At 49.6% G+C, this 20,134-nt stretch overlaps 1 protein-coding gene across 4 annotated transcripts; it reads right to left on the bottom strand.

Moving 5' to 3' along the window:
• Positions 1–53: 53 nt before the first annotated feature.
• LOC114863263 (atos homolog protein B) lies at positions 54–20,117 on the bottom strand. Of its 4 annotated transcripts, none has more exons than XM_029164195.3 (11): positions 19,720–20,117; positions 8,708–8,826; positions 5,430–5,608; positions 5,087–5,272; positions 3,400–4,722; positions 2,699–2,757; positions 2,349–2,448; positions 2,058–2,216; positions 1,206–1,274; positions 851–1,056; positions 54–762 (listed from the first exon to the last, which is right to left on the bottom strand). In XM_029164195.3, the coding sequence occupies exons 5-11, from the start codon at positions 4,561–4,563 to the stop codon at positions 609–611; spliced, it is 1,911 nt and encodes a 636-aa protein (XP_029020028.1). In that variant the 5' UTR covers positions 4,564–4,722; positions 5,087–5,272; positions 5,430–5,608; positions 8,708–8,826; positions 19,720–20,117; the 3' UTR covers positions 54–608. The 4 variants fall into 4 exon arrangements, with proteins under 4 accessions (XP_029020028.1, XP_029020031.1, XP_029020032.1 ...); XM_029164198.3 differs by lacking the exon at positions 19,720–20,117 and adding an exon at positions 9,130–9,604; XM_029164199.3 differs by lacking the exon at positions 8,708–8,826.
• Between the last annotated feature and the right edge of the window lie 17 nt (positions 20,118–20,134).

The raw sequence follows: 20,134 nt of genomic DNA, 5'->3' as shown, positions 1-20,134 counted from the left end.
TCAGGCATGTGCTTTTGTGTGTGTGTGTGTGTGTGTGTGTGTGTGTGTGTGTGTGTGTGTGTGTGTGTGTGTGTGTGTGTGTGTGTGTGTGTGTGTGTGTGTGTGTGTGAGGCAGCCCAGAGCTGTGGACGTGCTGGGTCCAAGCAGGCGGCTGCAGCTGCAGGCAGAGTGAAGGACAGTGTGATACGGCACTAGAGAAAAATCCAGGTGTTGGAGTCACAAGGCATGCATGTTAACACTGAACTCAGAGTCACCACCAGAAGAGTGTGTGTGTGTGTGTGTGTGTGTCAGCATCTGTCTCTGTACAAATGAAGGCGTCGGATGAAGTCCTGCTTTTGACTGCTACCACAGAAACGTTTGTTCTACATCTTCAGTGAATGAAGGATACAAGGAATGCTATGTTTGGTTTTTGAGAGTTAACGCATAAACCGGGGACTTTTCCAGTGACGACCACTGCATGAGGTGTGTGTGAGTCTAAGCATGTGGCGTGTCTCATCGGGTCTTATCAAGTATTATGTCCATCATTCCAGCAGTCTCTTTGCTTCCCTCCCTCCTCCTCAGGAAGCAGGGAGGGGCTGCGTTGGGAGGGGTCAAGGGTCAAGTTGGGGTCACACCCGCGGGGAGTATTTAGGGTTTCTTGGCACCTCGGTGAAAGATTTCAGCTCGTAAGGGATCCCCGTGTCCACTTCTATGGATTTGCGGGAGAATAGCAGCCGGATATCGTTGTGCAAGTAGATCTTCCCAGATTTGGAGCTCTGGAATCTGAGAGGGGCAGGACAGAAACGTTTCGTTGAAACACAGCGTTAAATGAGGGGTTTTCGTGGATGTTGTATCGTCTCCGCAGCCAGACCTGAGGTGGATCAGGTAGCAGAGAATCCTCTTCCTGTCCAGCACTCCGCCCCCTGGGGTGGCCTCGCCGTTCTCCTCCACCCCCTCCTCCACAGGCACCAGGAAGATGCGTTGGCGCAGGAAGGTCATGTGATTGACGGGCATGTCACCCAGGTTGTAGGTCACCAGGAACATTTTCACCACAGTTTTGTTGGGATTAAATAAGGTCTGAGGACATAAATCAGGCCCAAGTCAGCGATTCAGACGAGAGATTTGAAATTTAACTTTAAGGCTTTTTAAATCATAAGCATTTGTTGTTTGCTGTTGAAACTTCAAACTAAAGTTCTTGTGGGAGGAATAGGAGCAGAGCTACTCACCACTTGAATGGTCCCTGCTTTGGGTATGCTGTATCCTTTCTTTCCTAGAGGCTCGAGGGTTATGACCCCCTGTGAGGACAGACACACAGACATCAGCATCCTCCAATGTGTTAACGATGAAATAAGCCTCATTCTTTGGCACATTCTAATAACAGAGCACTAAAACTTTAGCATCTGTGTTCAATAAGCTGCCATTAAATGGGAGCAGCACAATGACAGCACCAGGGACAACATTAAATTTGACTCTGGGTTCGTTCCACCGCAGAAATTCATCAGCCTGTAGATGCAAGGAGCACAGCGACTGTGCTTAACGCAATAACAGTTCAAAGAGCTAAATCACAAGGAGCCTGACGTTCACCGCATCTAAACACAACAATTCAAAGTCAGCGTGAGCCATGAAGCAAAGAAAGTGGAAACAGCTGGCGTCCAAATGGTCCAATGGAACTCATTAGCAGCGCTAACGCTCTCACAACCTGTAAATGGGCTGATCATAGTCTGTCTGCCTGGAGTTTTCTGATTCTATATGTCATAAAGGGCATGCGTTGATGTGGACAGGTGTGGGAAGAGGCTTCACATCATGAGCCTGGAACACGTGTCTGTGGAGGTTCTCACTCTTTGTTTAAACATCTGGATGTGAAGATGCAACCACTTGTTCGTCCTGCATCCACTTAAGTCTAAGGTTTTAGGAAATCGCTAGATTTGCTTTTGTTTTACATTCCGTGAGTTTATTAGCATCATGAGAGCAAACAAAGCACCAGTAATGTGGAATAACCAGTCTCGGTTTTCTGTCGACGCTATGGTTTCGCTCGGCGAAGCATGAACGTGAACGCGAGTGCATGCGCACAGACTGACCAGGAAGGGAGAGGGCGCGCTGTGCTCGGAGATGTCGTAGTAGGTGACCTGCACCGGCAGCGTGACGTGCTGCGGGCAGTAGGAGCCGCTGGCGCCCAGCTCCGCCGTGAAGCCCTCGATCTGGCCAGACGGCGAGAATCGGCCCTTCAGGATGGATTCCTGCAAACACAAAGCAGCCATGATCAGCGGGGGACCCCATAGGTTACCACGTCAAACACCTGACTATCACCAGAGACCATCAGAAACCCAATACTGTCAAAACTGTCTGTGGCAGAAATGAAAAATGTGGACCTCAAAGTTGCCGAGGAGCGATCTGCTGATTGAAGACGAGGACCAGCCGGACCGCGAGGAGCGGCTGGAGTCCGGGTGTCTGCCGCTGCGCAGCTGCCGGCTGAGGACGAGCACAGACAAGCAGGAAAATACCAGATTACTTTATATTGTCTCACCTCTGGATGTGTCAGAGTGTTTAAATCCACACGCAACATTTCCGTTTAGACTAATACTCAGCGTCCTTCCCTGTGGCTACTGAGCTACAGTAAACCTGACTTCAAACCCATTTCATCCATTAAATACATATTCTCTTTTTTAATGAACTGATCTTTCTCATAATATTGGTGAACACACCTAAAGGCTTCACTCACCTTTTTAGTCGCAGCCCACTTTTAAGACGCCTCGATGATCTCGTACAGTCGGTAGAAGTCTGAATACGATATTAGAAGAGAAAAAAGAAACTGTAAAAATTCACCTGCAATTTTAAAAACCTCTGAACTCAGAAGAAGCGGAGACTAAAGGCCCTGAGAGAGATCTGGAATTGAAATTGTGAATTTCAGGCATCTTACTTACAGAACAAGCGCAAACGTTCCCTATTTCCCGGCTGCCACTGATGATAAAGTCCCTAGTGAACCCGACCCCGAGCTGCCCGTTAGTTCTTTGGCAGCTCGTCTCATCATCGGACCTGACTGGAACCGCATCGGACATGTTAAGGTACCATTCTGTCTCCTTAAGTCTGTCTTACAGCGACCTTCGCTTCATCCCACCTTCCTGTGCTCCTCTGACAGATTCACTGAACACCTCTGGTGACAATGACCAGCAGTACTGGATGGGACACAACCAGTGAAGCCTATTGTCTCCATTAACACACTCGTGGGGAACAATCCCCGCTGCCTCTATGGGCTTCATTCTGGAGCTACTCAGCCTGTTCTAGCATGATGATGAGCCAACCATCACCTCATTCACTCACTCAGTTTGCTTTTCCAGGACTCGTGTCTTATCATCGCCATCAAACACCAGCTGTTCTGGGTAATTTCTAGGAGAGAAGCTTAGTGTGTGCTTGTGTGCTGACCTTGGGCTGATCCCATGCAGAGGGTAGCAGGTGGTTCCAGTAAGGGGCAGCTTTAGCATCAGTGCTGCGACACGAGGCCGGACCCAGTCCTTGTGTCAGCGCCGAGTGCCTGCTTCTCTTGGACGTGGACGGCCCCTCGTCTTCGGAGCACGACTCCCCCGTGTCGCTGGGGGGCAGGAGCCGCTTCTTGGCCGGCCAGTGGCCCCCGGAGGCTAGGCGGTGGCCGTTGGCGCTGGGCGTTTTCTCCCAGGACGCCAGGCCCTTGGAGGAGGCGGCCTGGGTGGCACTGCGCTCAGGTGGGGAGGACTCGAGTCCGGCGTCCCATTCGGTGGCCTCCCCGGGCTCCTGCAGCTCCGTGTGGTGTGGGGGGGAGAAGGGCCCAGGCGGGCTGGTGGGGCTGGCTGGGTTGGGAGTCTCGTACATGGGCATGTCATAGAGCGGGGTGCTGGGCTGTCCTCCGCATGACCCATTACTACAGCCGTCCATTCCAGGACTACCTAGTGAGCCGGTGGGTGTGCGGTTGCCGTGAGACGGCTCGACTCTGACTGAGCTTCCGTGGGAATGGCCCGGGTCACAGAAGTGCCCGTGTGGGTCACACCTTTGAGGTGATTTAGGCGACAGTGGAGCGAACACATCAGGAACAGGCCTGTCATGATTGTGCTGAGCGGGACGTCGGGAGGGGTTGTGAGTTGGGGAGAGGGGGGGCGACCTAGGCAACACTCCGCTCTCAGAGTCTCTGTGCTCCATTTGTGTGCACGAGTATAAAGAACCAGAACTCCCGGGGCCCATCGCGACACCCTGAGCCGGGGCCGGCCCACAGAGCATTCCTCCCTCCAACACCTCCCTGTCTGAGGAGTCCTTCTCCAGGTGAGGGCGCTTGTGAGTCAACTGCGGCTCCTCTAGTCCCCTTTTCACACCCAACCGGACAGACCTCTGCTGGGCATCAGTTTGAGACTCTGTGCAGGTAGAAAATCCCCCCAGCTGGGAGAAAATAGAAAGTTGATAGACCTTCTGGAGCCGCAGCTCCTCCTGGCCAAAGTGTCTGGGTCCCGGCCTGACCCCAGGGTCCAGGTCCTGTTTGGTGGATGGAGGCAGGTCCCCTTCCTGAGCTGGAAGCTCTAACGGGCTCTTTTTGTGGGCTAACTCCACGTGAATGTGCCGCATGGTTTCTATGTTAAAGGATAAGAGTCCTGACTAATTTCTGTGCAACAGGGTCGAGTGGGTCGTCAGACGCAGAGCCCGATGTCCCACGGGTTCAGGGAGTCCTAGAGTCCCTGCTGTGATGTCAGACGGTGTGAAGCAGGAAGCTGGGCAGCACAGCACCTGAGTGAGAGGAACAAAATGACAGCGTTATGAAAACCGGACTGATGAAATGAGACGCCATCTCAGGGTTTGTAGGTTTCCTGTCTATACTGAGCAGAGCTGGCGGCCACAGATAAACGTGATAAGCAGATAAACGCAGCAAGGAGCAAATATTAAAGCGTCATTTGAGCGTCATTAATAAAAGATATCAATTGCTTTAGATACATGCTTGGTTATGACATTTACTGGTGATCCCAACATGTCCTCTGTGTGGGAATACAGCACTTAGATTGTATTATTGGGGCACTGCACATATTATCTAGAGATATATGTGTTCTGTCTAAGTGAAGGACACTGAAAACAATTAAAAAGATTAACATGTCACCTCTGTGCCCGTCCTTGTCTAAATCTGAGTGCGCTGACAAGCTGCATCTGGCACAACATCTGGAGGTTCTGTTTGAAATGGCCTCCTAAAGGAAGATGTCTCTCTTCATGACAGCTGCCACAAAACAATGACAACATCCCAAGACAGGTACTCAGCAAGGACTCCGGGGGAAGCCGGAGCTACGACCTGTGGAGAAACGAAGCCTTTGTGATGCGTGTTGAACAATTAACGGCAGGCAGGCACCTGGTCAATACATCTTATCTAATTATCCAGCTTTTTAACAAACAGGGGCCTGTATGAGTGACTTAGATTAACTCATCCTCCTCTAGGCTGAAAAACTTACTGGAGTGTCAATAACACCAAAGGCTCATGAAGGGAAACGTCTGTGAACAGCAGTGGGATTTAACTCTCGCTGGGCTCCCTCTGCGATTGGCCGCTCGCCAGACACGTCCTCTTTGGTTTCCTATGCGCAGGGTGTGGCACAGTTGTGGCATCATGACAAGATCATTCCTCCCAGAGTTCCTGATGTGACAGAAACAAATGCACTCAGTGGGCAGTCGGCTGCCATCAGAACAGAGAGAATGTATGTGGTGTCAGAAATGACCCCGACCACAGAACATCACACACTCCCACACACCAGTGGATATTTGGACACACGTACACTGCAGACAAAGACACACATGTTGTGCAAACATGACCAGGAAGTGACTGTAAAAACCCACAACCTAAAAATCAAATCCCAGAAATATTATTGGGTTATTGTTTTTTCCTTTGAAGTCACAGTTTAACGCCTCTCACTTGAATTAAACGTGTTTCCAAGCACTGACTTTGGCACTAGATGGTGCTGGGCCACGAGGAGGAGCGGGCCACTTCCTGACCCACTTGGACCAGAACTTGGCAATGTGAAGAAGCGGGGTGTGGGGCTGGAGTCACGGTGGGCTGTCGCCATGGCAACCAGCAGCCCAAGGATAACAACTCCTTTGTGCTTGGCCACAAAGAGAAAAAGAGAGAGGGACGGGGTGGGGGGTTGGACGATGCTGGAGGGGCAGGGGAAGATGGGATGCTGCTCCCAGAGAATAACTGGAAAAGCAGTGTTGTCCTTCATGAGGGAGCGGGGATTCAACACACTGCGCCGACGGCCTCGGTGCAAAATGAACAGTGCCGTTCACACAGTGCAAAGCCTGAAATGCAAGTTAAAAGCCAAAAAAGTGACTCTGACGACAAGCTGCTGCCACTTATTAGCAATCCAGCAGAAAAAGGGAAGCTTCCTACAGTATTTGGACCTGCATTACAGCACCCATTTCCTTTTGAGTCATCGTGTTGAATCAGTGGATGACGCATGATGTGCAGGACTCAAAAATGACACCGTCCTAAAGATAGAAGTGATAAGAAAGAAATGCAGACAAGCAGAGCTGCTTTAGTCGTGCCCCAGAACGGAACCCGTGGATCAGCTGCAGGGATGTTTGAGCAAAATACAGCAGGCAGCGATTAAGGTCGATTATATGTCATATAGACGTAGAGTGTGTTACAGAGGTCCTCATTCTCCAGCCTTCAGTCAAGAAGAAGGAAGGGATCATCTGTCAACGATGAGTCAGGAACAAGACAAAGAGACATTAAACCGGCAGAGGGCAAAGTCCCCTGCAGCCTGATGTGGAGCAGAGCAGTAACAGTGACACAAGCGCCACGGAACGCAGAGGATCACACCGCCATGATGTCAGGAGCAAAGCAAAGAGCTGATAATTATTCACCCAATCGAATGCATAGAAGGCGTTACAGATTACATGCAAGTTACTGTGGTACCATAAACGTCAGCGCTCGTTGCACATTAAACTGATATGAACAAGAGGCAACAAGCCAGTGACGCTATGTTAACAGACTGAAGCCACACATCCACTGCTGCTCCAAGCTAAAGCTGGAAATCCAGAGCAGGGGAATGTTTTGCCATCATTTCGAGGGTGGGGAGGAGCCAAACCACACTTTGCCTCGTCAAGCAGGGATATCTGGTTAATGCCATTACCAATTCAAATGAGAAGGGACCTGTACACGAAATGAATCGGCACAGCGGGCGGAGCCCTCCCTTCAGGTGGGTCGTGGGAGCACAGACGCACTGGGGGGTGGGGAGCAGTGGGAGAGGACTCGGCAAAGTTCAACCACAGCCTTTGCCTGTCGCAGCAGCAGCAGCTAAAGGCTCAGGCCTGAGCCAGAGAACAGGTAGTGAGGCTCCCAACAAGGCCAGAGGCGCTTCAGGCTGCTGCATTAACAGGTCAGAAACCCTCAGACGCTCACCGCCCCGTCAGCGCTTTCATAATGTTGGCGTTTATTCTACCTGTAAAACCTGATCTGTGTGAATTGAGCACGGCCCGTGGACGCTCGCTGCAGCTCACGCACGTGAATGAGGACATGAAACGCAGCCGTCGTCTGATCACAGCTCACGCCATCCACTAGATTTTTCTGATTGAAAATATGCCAAACAAAACCAACAAAACAGAAGGTTTGCTGCTGTGTGTTCAAGTCACACACACTAAGCAGCGCTGAGTTTCAGCACGAACGCGTGAACGGAGCCAGAGGGGACGTGGTCATGAGGTCAAAGGTCACCCGTCTGGGGTCAGATGACTTGGAGCGCATCAGGAAGCCCAGAGGTGGTGTCTGCAAAGGCAACAAAGACTCTCTCCAACGAGCCTGAGACGCTCATCATTCAGTGGGAGGCAGCTGATGTATGTGCTCGTTTGTACCAACATATGCAGCACCGGTCAGCGCGCTTCGCCTCAGACCATGTGACTGTCTGTAAACTCTGAAATGTTGCACAAGAGTGGGATGAAACACACAGAAGTAAACAGAAACTTGTGATTTGAGGTTTGCCAGTGACACTAACCTAGACACCAGAGATCAGTAAAATGTCTGGATGTGGAGGACAGCGTCCACATTATATGGACACGTAGCAGGTGTAGGTTTTACATGAGGCTCCGCTCTCAGCAGCAAACAGCTACTGTAACTACCAGCAACTGAATAATTAAAAATGCATTTGCTGGATTAATCATCTGTCACTAAACTGAAGCAGAAAGCTGCTGATGTCGGCATGAGTTTATTGCTCCGTGTTCTACGTCTTCTGAACTGATTCAGGACCTGTCAGTGGCGTCCCTTTGGTAAATCTCATGCCCAGTGCTGCTCAGTGTCCTCAGCCACTATCGCTCAGCCAACAGATGTGCGACAGCATCAGCTCAAGGTTAGCAGCCTGATTGTCTCATCAGCTGTTGGCAGAGCTCCGCCCGAGCTGCTCCCTGGGCCTGTGCTCTGCCCACAGCAAACAGTCACCTGTTGTAGCTGGGAGTGTGATGTCACGGTGTGCAGGGGGCGGAATGAGAGCGCCGCTGGACAAACGGCAGACAGGAAGTGAGGGCGAGACGCGACACGGCGCTCGTACAGGAGCCACGGCCGCCTGCACTCATCTGGCTCAGAGTCAGGGCTGCTGAGAGTGCGGTTTGACGCAGGGCCCCTTTCAGGCCCCTGACCCCCCCTCGTAGCCATTTTAGGAGACGCTGAACCCCCAGAGCCCAGCTGACAATACGACAGGAGGAACGTAAAGTGAGCCCGACGTGACAGCTGATGGTTTGTGACGCTCACCCTGATGCAGTTCACCCTGCTTCCTCTATTTGCTCTGCTGGCTGCACGGACGCCTCTGCTCCTCCTGTGCTTCTATCAGCGTCGGGCTGCCGTCTCGACGCCTCTCTGCTTCCTTCCTCCTGAACGGGATGTGTTGAAAGAGACAGACACGTCAGGTTGTTGGGATGCCCCATAGCTGCACCAGCTCCCTGTCCACACACACACACACACACACACACACACACACACACACACACACACACACACACACACACACACACACACACACACACACACACACACACACACACACACACACACACACACACACACACACACACACACACACACACGGTGGTGCTCAGCCCCTGCATGCACCCCCCCGGCCCTCGTTCTCCTCTCCTGAATGCAGACACTCCTCCGTTCTCTAGCCTCGTCCTTACCCGGCTCTCCTTCACCCTCTTCTCTCTTCCTCCGTCTAACTCAGGCCCCTCCTTTCAAACATGTCTCTGTCCCGTCCTCCCTCGCTCTCGGCGTGTGTTTTCGTTCTGTCGGTTTCCTCTCAGCTGATAGAGCCACGCATGCTATGCTCACTCAGCAGTGAAGCCGTACAGGCGAGGGGGGGCTGCCCTCTGATTGGCTCGGGAAAGGGGGGGGTCAGCTGCACTTGCCAAGTTGCTGATTGGCTGGAGGGGAGCATGGAGTGGAAGCCCCGCCCACCTGCTCAGCCTGTTCTGCAAAACTAGAGACTAAAGAGCTCCACTTTCCCCGTAGTTTCCTTTCCCCCGAGTGTGAGCTGTAAAAGCGTCCGTGGCTGCGTTTCAGGTGACCTGCTGTGACCTTTTCCCACAGAGAAGCCACATGTGTGGTTGCGTGTCTGTGCGTTAACAACAACACTTAATAAAAGCACTTAATGCTCCAGAGGGAATGCATCTCTGCGGTGCACCCTCCCCCTCCCTTCGCTCTCCCCTAATCTCCCCCAGACACACACACAAAAGAGTGCGTGTGCAGCGCGACATGTACACAACACCTGTAGCCTGCACAAGCGGAAAAAGCAGAAGGCTCATCAGCTGCTGGAGTTCAGATAGAGAGCGAAGTGTATCAGCTGAGTATCAGGACCAGCCTCAGCTGCTAGCTAGCGGTGTGTGTGTGTGTGTGTGTGTGTGTGTGTGTGTCTGTGTGTGTGTGTGTGTGTGTGTGTGTGTGTGTGTGGACATCTGTGAGCTAATAAGAAACAGAACGATGACCGAGCCACAGTTGTTTTGAAGGGGTTGAAGTACACACACACACACACACACACACACACACACACACACACACACTCAAGAAACCAAATTTAGCCACTTTACGTGACTGTGTTGAGACACCAATGCACATTTATGCTTAGGGTTTCTATTTATTTAAGGAAACCAGGGCTCCTGACGTGTCATGGCTGAACCTGCTGCCTTCATGGGGCAGTCGTTCACCTCCAGCTCGTCTTCCCATCTACAGTATGAACAGACTTCTCTTCATATATATATATACACACTCTATTCTCACCCTCCGCGGGTGGTCTCATCCACTTTCCAAGCTCGGGTCCTCTACCAGAGGCCAGGGAGCTTGAGGGTTCTGCGCAGTATCCTTGCTGTTCCTAGGACTGCACTTTTCTGGACTGAGGATGTTTTTCCAGGGATCTGTCGTAGCCACTCCTCCAGTTTGGGGGTCACAGCCCCTAGTGCTCCGATCACCGCAGGCACCACTGTGACCTTCACCTTCCAAGCCTTCTCCAGTTCTTCTCTGAGCCCTTGGTATTTCTCTAGTTTCTCATGTTCCTTTTTCCTGATGTTGCCATCGCTTGGTATTGCCACATCCACCACTACGGCTTTCCTCTGCTCTTTATCCACCACCACAATGTCTGGTTGGTTCGCCATTACCATTCTGTCAGTCTGGATCTGGAAGTCCCACAGGATCTTGGCTCGCTCGTTCTCTACCACCTTGGGAGGTGTTTCCCACTTTGACCTTGGGGTTTCCAGTCCATACTCCGCGCAGATGTTCCTGTATACTATGCCAGCCACTTGGTTATGGCGTTCCATGTATGCTTTCCCTGCCAGCATCTTACACCCTGCAGTTATGTGCTGGACCGTCTCTGGGGCCTCTTTTCACAGTCTACACCTTGGGTCTTGTCTGGTGTGGTATATCTGGGCCTCTATGGCTCTGGTGCTCAGGGCCTGCTCCTGTGCAGCCAGGATGAGTGCCTCTGTGCTGTCCTTCAGCCCAGCCCTTTCAAGCCATTGGTAGGATTTGTTGAGATCAGCCACTTCAGTTATGTTCCGGTGGTACATCCCGTGCAAGGGCTTGTCCTCCCATGATGGTCCCTCTTCCAGCATCTAATCCTCTGTTCTCCACTGCCTGAGACATTCACTCAGCACGTCATCTGTCGGGGCCTTATCCTTGATGTACTTATGGATCTTGGATGTTTCATCCTGGATAGTGGCTCTCACGCTCACTAGTCCTCGGCCTCCTTCCTTGCGGCTAGCGTACAGTCTCAGGGTGCTGGATTTGGGGTGGAACCCTCCATGCATGGTGAGGAGTCTTAACATCTGTGGTCTGTATCTCTTCCTTTGGCCACCTTATTATTCCCGCAGGGTATCTGATCACTGGCAGAGCGTAGCTGTTTATTGCCCGGGATTTGTTCTTGCCATTGAGCTGGCTTCTTAGGACTTGCCTTACTCGTTGGAGGTATTTGGCTGTTGCCGCATTCCTTGTTGCCTGTTCAAGGTTGGCGTTTGCCTGTGGTATTCCAAGGTACTTGTAATTGTCCTGAATGTCTGCTATTGTTCCTTCTGGGAGTGAGACCCCTTCTGTGTGGATTACCTTGCCTCTCTTTGTCACCATCCTCCCACATTTCTCTAGTCCGAATGACATCCCGATGTCTGAGCTGTAGATCCTGGTGGTGTGGATCAGCGAGTCGATGTCTCGCTCACTCTTGGCGTACAGCTTGATGTCATCCATGTAGAGGAGGTGACTTATGGTGGCCCCGTTCCGGAGTCGGTATCCATAGCCAGTCTTGTTTATTATTTGGCTGAGGGGGTTCAGACCTATGCAGAACAGCAGTGGGGACAGTGCATCTCCTTGGTATATGCCACATTTGATGGATACTTGGGCAAGTGGCTTCCCATTGGCTTCAAGGGTGGTTCTCCACAACCTCATCGAGTTTGCGATGAAGGCCCTTAGAGTTCTGTTGATGTTGTACAGCTCCAAGCATTCAGTGATCCATGTGTGTGGCATTGAGTCATAGGCTTTCTTGTAGTCGATCCAGGCTGTGCACAGGTTGGTGTGTCGCATTCTGCAGTCTTGGGCGACTGTTCTGTCTACCAGGAGTTGGTGTTTGGCTCCTCTGGTATCCTTACCAATGCCCTTCTGTGCTTCGCTCATGTATTGACTCATGTGCCCACTTATCTTAGCTGCGATGATGCCTGACATGAGCTTCCATGTTGTGGAGAGACAGGTTATTGGCCGGTAGTTGGATGGGACTGTGCCCTTTGAGGGATCCTTCATTATCAGGATCGTTCGCCCTTCGGTTAGCCATTCAGGGTGAGTCCCATCCCTTAGCAGCTGGTTCATTTGTGCTGCCAGACGCTCATGGATTGCAGTGAGCTTCTTTAGCCAGTAGGCGTGGATCATGTCAGGGCCAGGTGCTGTCCAGTTTTTCATACCTGAGACTCTATGTTGGATGTCTGCCACTGTGATAGTCACTGGATTCTGTTCAGGGAGGTTGCTGTGGTCTTCCCTCAGATCCACCAGCCACTGTGCATCACTGTTGTGTGATGCCTCCCTTTCCCATATACCCTTCCAGTACTGTTCAGTTTCCAGCCTTGGTGGGTCTGCTCTGTTGTTATTACCCTGCCATTGAGAGTACACTTTCGCAGGTTGTGTTGCGAACAGCCGGTTTTATTCGTCTGGCTTCGTTTGTCTCTGGTGTATCTCTTTAGGCGGCTGGCCAAGGCTTGTAGCCTTTGCTTGGCAGTTTCGAGTGCTTCAGGTATGGTCATCTGGCTGTACCTCTTAGGCATTGGTCTTTTCATTGCACCTCTCTGGGCCTCTGTCATTTGGCTCACTTCCCTCCGAGCTGCCTTGATTTTTGCCTCCAACCTTCGTTTCCATGGTGGGTATTGTTTCTCATGGCTCCCATGGTTGCTCTTATAGCCAAGCATCTCTAGGATCACTGATGCTGAAGCGTATATCAGCTCATTGGTTTCTGTGATTGTTGTGGTAGGGATCGCTCTCAATGCTGCATTCACATCTTCCATGAGACTTTCTGATGGTACTTCACTTAGCCGTTGTAGTGGGGTTCGGGGTTGCCTGTTCAATCTCGCCATGATCTTATCTTTCAGGTCAGTCGCTGCCTCGCTCAGCGTATCTGTGCTCATTGGGGCTTCGTACCCAATTTCCGGTTGGGGAGATGGTGAAACCTCCCCTCTGACCTGGCGTCCTGGCTCCCCCTTGCCGTAGCATTTGTGTTGTATCTCGTCAATCTCAACTTGTGATAGCAGTTGCCGTTTGTGGATGTTGGAACACTGAGCTACTAGTTGCTTCGCCGTCAGCCTTGAATGTGGGTTTCTCCGTTCCCATTCACCGCACATTCTTTGCATGTAACCCCTCTGACTAGGGTTACTTGAGTAGTAGCATTCCAACAGAGCCTTGTTCTCGCATCTCAGCCATTTCTTTCTTGTTCCAGTAGCCCACTTCTCGCCAAGGTGCTCTGGTTCCCCAACACCTGACGCAGACCTTGTTAGACCGGGCGACGTCTGAGCCGGTATCTCATGTGGTTCATTGTCTCTCATGATATGATATGATATGAGGTAGGCGGTAGCTTGAAGGGTCTTGCCCAAGGACCCACACTGGATGCCTATTCGCCCTAACGGGGATTCGAACCGGTGTGTTCGAATCCCCGTTATATATATATATATAATATATATATAATATATATATATATATATATATATATATATATATATATATATATATATATATATATATATATATATATATTTATATTTATTTATTTTTTTTTCACTGCTTATATATATATATATAAGCAGTGAAAAATACTTGCTATCACTTAAAAAGCTGGACCTGATCAGGTTCATGCAGGGTGCACAATTGTTTTCTTGCGTGTGTGTCAACAGTAAAAGTGCAAAGAGGAGGCTGGAAAAAGACGACACGTCCTCAGCTGCATGCCTCCAAATATAGAGACATGGGGACGGGGGAGAGCAGCAAGGGGGGAGGGCTGACTCCCCCCTCATAGACAGTGACAGACAGACGGAGGGAGACGAAGTGGATGAAACCAGGCTGAGTTCATAATAATGGGGACCAGTTGAGTAGCTTGTGTTGTAGCGTACGAGCACACACTCGCACCTCTGTCCCTTTAAGAGACTCTGTTGACCTCCACATTCACCAGCAAGACGCTCCCCCATGAGTCCAGCCGAAGGGCCGCAGCGTCGAAAAACACTGCAATTCCATGAGAGCAACACAATTACGCAACTCTGACCTGACATCACGGCTGTGACGTCTGCGACCGACGACGGCGCAGGGTTTTCATGCGCGGCACGTGTAAAACTCACCACTTGTTTTTCTAAGCCTCTCACTGTGACACCAGCTGTGTTTATTGAAGTGGGATTTACCCACCAGCTCGAAACAATCAGCCTTAAACCTGAAGAGGATTTGATTTGAGTTTAGCAGCCCCGAAAACCTCAAAGAGAAAACCAGATCAGCAGAGGTTTATTCGGCCAGTGTTAAATATTAGAAACAGGCCAAGTGACCCTCTGAGCAGTGAGAGAACAAAAGCAGGGGAGGTGGAGGAAGGGTGGGAGAGGAAAGTGTGTGTAAGTGTTGAGGGAGGATGTACCGCTTCCAAACGCACAAAGCGATCGACATCAGCTGCGCTCCGACACGACAGAGACTCAAGTCGCCACGCGTCCTCCTGCTGCTTCATCGCCATCAGAATGTTCTGATGCAACGGCTGGAGTTCTGCTGTAACGCTGCTACAGCGACTGCCACCCATGAAACACACGGCAGCAGTAAGCAACAACTCAGGGCCTCTCTCCTCCCTTCAACTGCCTCCTCCTCGGTTTAACAGCCTGCGAGCGTGGATGTGAGCTAAACGCCGCCTTTATCACTGCGTGTCCCACATCTCAGCTGCTGTGGAGGATCAGGTCCTGTGGGTCGGATCCTTACCTGCTACGGGCCGAGCCCACAAACGAGCTGCCAACTCACAGAGCTGGTTCCTGCAGGCCGTTTCCCCCCCACACACACGCACTGGTCTCTTTCTATTTACATTGGAGCACTACTGTAACAATCTGGTGAAATGCTCTCTCTCACTTTCTCACTCTCTGTTTGACCAGCTGTACACTGATAAATAAAAAGCTGAAAAGAGACTATTGAAGTAGAAGCTTTTAGTTTTACTCCCTGGAGAAGAGCAAGTCCATGCATACTGTGTGTGTGTGTGTGTGTGTGTGTGTGTGTGTGTACTTTTCCCACTTAAACAAACCGAGCAGACATATCTGACTAATACAGTCAGAGCCCTATTTTAGGTTTGAGGTCAGGTTTAAATTGGGCAAAAGAGGAATTAGACACTGCACATCTATACAGCACACAGTCCAAATGAAACATTTTTTAAATAACCTTTTACACTTTTCCATTACTAAACCAAATGCTGCAGCACTGAGAATCAGATTCTGCAGAAAAGGTTAAGTAAGTTGATCTAATCTACCTTTAAAACCTATTTATGTAAACCTATTTATGTATAGTATCAATCATCATCAAGCTGATTGCCAATGGGTGATCTCATGCTAATACTTAAATCTACCACTCTCTGTGATACAGGTTTGTAGACAACACAGTTGCTGAGGGATGAAAACACAGCGATAAAGTTAGACAGGAAGAAAGGATGTGGAGGAGTGAGGCAGCCTGAGCCCTGGTGACAGGCCGGCCCGGTTCATTGGATGGAATGTTCTGGTGGAATATGTTGCCTATTCATGGAGGACAGGAAACACAGCTCGCTCCCACCTCTCCTCCCTCACAGCCTTCACGTCTTCACCCTGAACTCCGCCGCCTGTCCTGCCGTCTCCTCACCCGTGTCTGTGCGTTTCCTCCCCCCCCCCTTCCTCTGGCCTTTGGGGTTTTTCTGCTTATATTCCTTCACTTATAATCAATTCCTTTTATTCCCTTTCATGCATGATGAACTCGCACTGCATGATGGTGTTGCACAACTCAAATAGGTACCGGCTGGGTGAATGTAGCACATTTGCCATCTGGGCAGGGAGTGGAAAAGAGAAAACACTAGCTTTGCTATGGAGCTCACTATGACCTAAGCAGCGCTCACTGCACAGGCAGACTGATGCTTGGTCACCAGCTAAACTGTGCGATCACAACAACAAGAGAGTAGAAAACAGCCAAACATTTCATATTTAGGAGAACGGTCAAGGTACAGCACTGATAACCTGAAAGTCTTCATTGATTTGAATTCACCCAATGAAGTTTCTGTCAGACGTAAATACTGATTCATTCAACAGTTTTCCACGTGGAAGCACCCTTTTGTTCCGTGAACAAATGATGCATTCTTGTCAAACACACTCTGCCTCCACAAGATGGAGAGATGGGAGTAAAAGCAGCGCAGAGGGATGGAGGCTCTGATGCTGCGACAGGAGAACCAGACAAATGGCAGCGTTACAGCGTAATGGATGGACAACAACACAAGGACGAGAAGGTGAAGAGCAGCGCGTGAAGAGGTCCCGGCTTCATGAGCTCTGTGCTTCCCTACATCCTGCCCAGAAACACGTGCCTTCAAAACCACTAAGCCCGTTCACTGCAGAACAAAGCAGAGTCATTCTTAGGTTAAGTAATGAGAGTAGATGGAGGTGGAATTACTGTTTCAGCTAATAACGAAACAAGCCTCTCTACACAGAGACAGAGCCCTCAAACCCGCAGTGAGCAGGATGGATATCACAGCGCTGAGCCTCTCAGGCTGTAATGTCAGACCATGTTGATTTATTCAGCAGGTGGTACCTACCATCCTCATCCTCCTCTGGGTTTAGCACGGCCACCAAAGCCAACAAAGAAACAAAGACGGCGCATTTAAAGCCAGCTCTCACAAGCTGTGATTCTGATTAATGAAGAATCTGTGCAAGTAAACATAATATGGGACATTATGCCATGAGATTTCTCCTTAAACAGATGAGTCAAATACATAATAAATATGCATATAAAACCATTGTAGGTCATTTATAGCCACTTTTCAGCCCCGTCGTTCTGCAGGTATTCAAACACATTGTGCTCATTACGATCATTTGTGTGTATGTGTATATGAAATCCTAAACTGTGGCAACACAGGGGAGAGGCCTGATGAAACATGGTGGTGCATCTGTGAAATCTGTTTTAAAACCACTGAGACTGAATTTCAAGCAACACATTCACACAAATGTACAAGATGTTTTACAGCCAATCATTTCATTGATTATTTTGAGGGAACGCTGTTATAAACGCATGGGTGCCCGCAGGTTTGTAAGTGCACTGACTGATACTGTGTCGAGCCTGAAGCTAAGTTTAGGTAGTGGGGGGCACATGTATACAGTATTGCACATTGTGAGTGTGAATGGCAACAGAATAAGGGTTTAAGTGGCACCATGTAAAGCTGCATGAGAGCTATTTAAGGTTCATAAAATATCTTCGGCCTAAAATGCCTCATGTCTGTTCACTGTGGAGAGGTTTGTTTGATGGGCTCCCTCTAAACATACACCATGTGGGAAAACAAATGGATATTTTATTCACTCTGTGAATAGAGCACTTTGATTTTTACCCATCACTCTGGAGACTAGCACACTGCATTATAGAAAAGGACACTGGTTTTCAGAGAAGTGACTATTTCTGCATTTTAAGGTCACAGACACATTGTTCCTGTCAATGTACCAACCAGCGGTGATTCTTGGCGATGCCTTAAGGCTACGTGTTAAATTATATATTCAAGGTGACATCCTCACGCTTGTCTTTCTTTAGAAGCAGCCATGAACCCTCATAATGAACATACGTGAGCAAAAACACAGTTACTCTGTGTCTCACACACACACACACACACACACACACACACACACACACACACACACACACACACACACACACACACAGATCAATATAGGCCCAGAGCAGTGCTGAGTACTGGACCTAACCTACATAATCATCTGTAATCTCTGACATCAAATCCTGCGGCGACACACTGACAACAACCCTTCATCAGCTCAGAGCTTTTCACAGCCACCCCCACTTTCCACACACAGCGCTGCCAGGTACAGGCACTAAATGGAAGAATTGCAACTGTAAACCATAACTACTCTGGCAGATTGCCTTAAGAGATATGGCAGCTACAATCCAGTACAGCATAGTGGTTGAAAGCACAGGAGAACACAGGATGAATGGATTACTTTAACTTGGAACCTTTAATGTAGCGCTGAACAGAACACAATGTAAGAAGAAACACTTGTAATGTTTAACAGAGGCTATTTCATTATTAACCCAGTAAAAAAGTCACACTCACTAACTTGAGGCTCAACTTTCAGCATCACAGAGGCTCGTTTACACAGCTTCATGACAACATTATTACTTAACTCATGGCAGTAATCATGAATATTATATATATTTAGTTACATCAGCTACATCAAATGTGGAAACTGACAAGTCAAGTTGGGATTCCTGCTGTTGTTTTTAGTGCTAAAAATGTCCCACACTGAACCTTCTGCCTGATGTGATAGGATTTCTCGGTTTATGTGTCTCACCTGAACAGACTCTGTTCATTTCCTCCCTTCCATGCGTTTCTGGCATATATTAGCGCTGAAGACGTGAAGCAGCCAAGTGAAACGATGGCTGTGCTTAGGACAAGCCTGAACACAGGACTGCTGAACAACATGCACCTCGCCTTCAGGGTCAGTTACAGCAAAAAAAAAAAAAAAAAAAAAAAAAAAAAGCAAAGCTGCCATGACGTCACACTCAGCTGAGGACAAAGCAAGCCCACTGGTTTCTCCCAGACAGAGAGGTAGGGTGTGGGTGGGTGGAGGGGTGTTCCAGCAACATAAGAGCAAGCAAGAGACAGAAAATGTAGACTTGCAGGTATTTTTCCTCTAACAATGTGTGAATACATGTGTGTGTGTGTGTGCAGAAATCTTCTATTTGGGTGCATGTGCTAAAGCGGTCCCATGTGCACGTGTGCTGCATAGGTAAAGTGAGTGTGACTGCATTTGTATCTAAGGTGTATGTCAATGCCATCACAGCCTGCCTGTTGTTGCCAGGACAAAGAAGGGCAGTGAATCCCAGCTGGACATCAAGAGTTTAAGACCAGAGCTCTCTGCACTGCATGATGCAACTCCCAAGTGCATTCCAAAAGGAACAATACGCCTACTGCACTCAGCGCTATCCTCTGTCATGCAAGCTTAACAGTGATCCTCATCATCATCCTCATCATCATCATTCCACCCGCTGATCTACAGGAATAAGCTCACAGACATAAACCAGGGCTGGTAGATCCCTCCTTGCAGCAAAGCCCACATACAGCAGGCACAATATCAAAAGGACATATGAAGTTAACACAAAGTGTGACACCCCCACATGCATTTAAATGACACGCATGAACCCATGAGGATGACTGATGCAGTGGGTTTCCTGGCACTTGGTCCATAACCACTGCAGACTGCAGCTACACACATAAAGAAAAAGAGAGGAGGAAAGACAAAGCAAGGGAACGCCCCCTACACCCTGCAAGACACTGTCAGGTCATCAGCTGGCCTAAGCTGGATTCTTGTCATTCTTTACTCCGATGAAAAGGTTAATTGAGAAAAGCAGGACTACATGGCAATAAAGCAAACATTTGACTGACACCACCCACAAATGACGAAATGATCTGCGCCTTTGTGCAATTTTCACAAACGTCTATGATTAAAGTTGCCACAATGCGGGACGATTGCGAGGCAGCTAGCTTGGTGGATTTAAAGATCCAGAAGTCTACTCACCCAGCGAAAAAGAGGTGCGCTCCAGAGGTACCGCACAGCCCGGCAGGCTGAACCGAGGCGTCCCTGTCGTCTGGGAGTTTGGCCTTTTTGTTATCTCTCTGCCGCGTTGGCTGCTGCCTTGTCGGATTCCTGGACGCTAACGCTGTCGGACAAAAACCGAAGCTAAAAGCCGTTAGCCACCGTAGTTAGCAGGGCGTTTGAAGCGTAAAACAAGCGAACGGTTTCAGCCTTGTCCTCCCACTCTGCCTTGCCACATAGCTTGCTTGTTGGCTCACTACGTCCCTTCCTCCCCGTGGATGGCTTTTTTTCTGTACTCGCAGCTGTTTTCGTTGTTTCAACCTTTGCCTGAAATTTCCCCACTGTTCCTTTAAGCGACGTTTCCGGGGTTTGGTGGTTAACATATTGAAGGCGGGAC

The sequence above is a fragment of the Betta splendens genome, chromosome 9, assembly GCF_900634795.4.
Source record: "Betta splendens chromosome 9, fBetSpl5.4, whole genome shotgun sequence".
Classification (NCBI taxonomy): Eukaryota; Metazoa; Chordata; class Actinopteri; order Anabantiformes; family Osphronemidae; genus Betta; species Betta splendens.
Note: the sequence above shows the minus strand (reverse complement) of the source record. Positions and strands in the feature narration are given on the sequence as shown.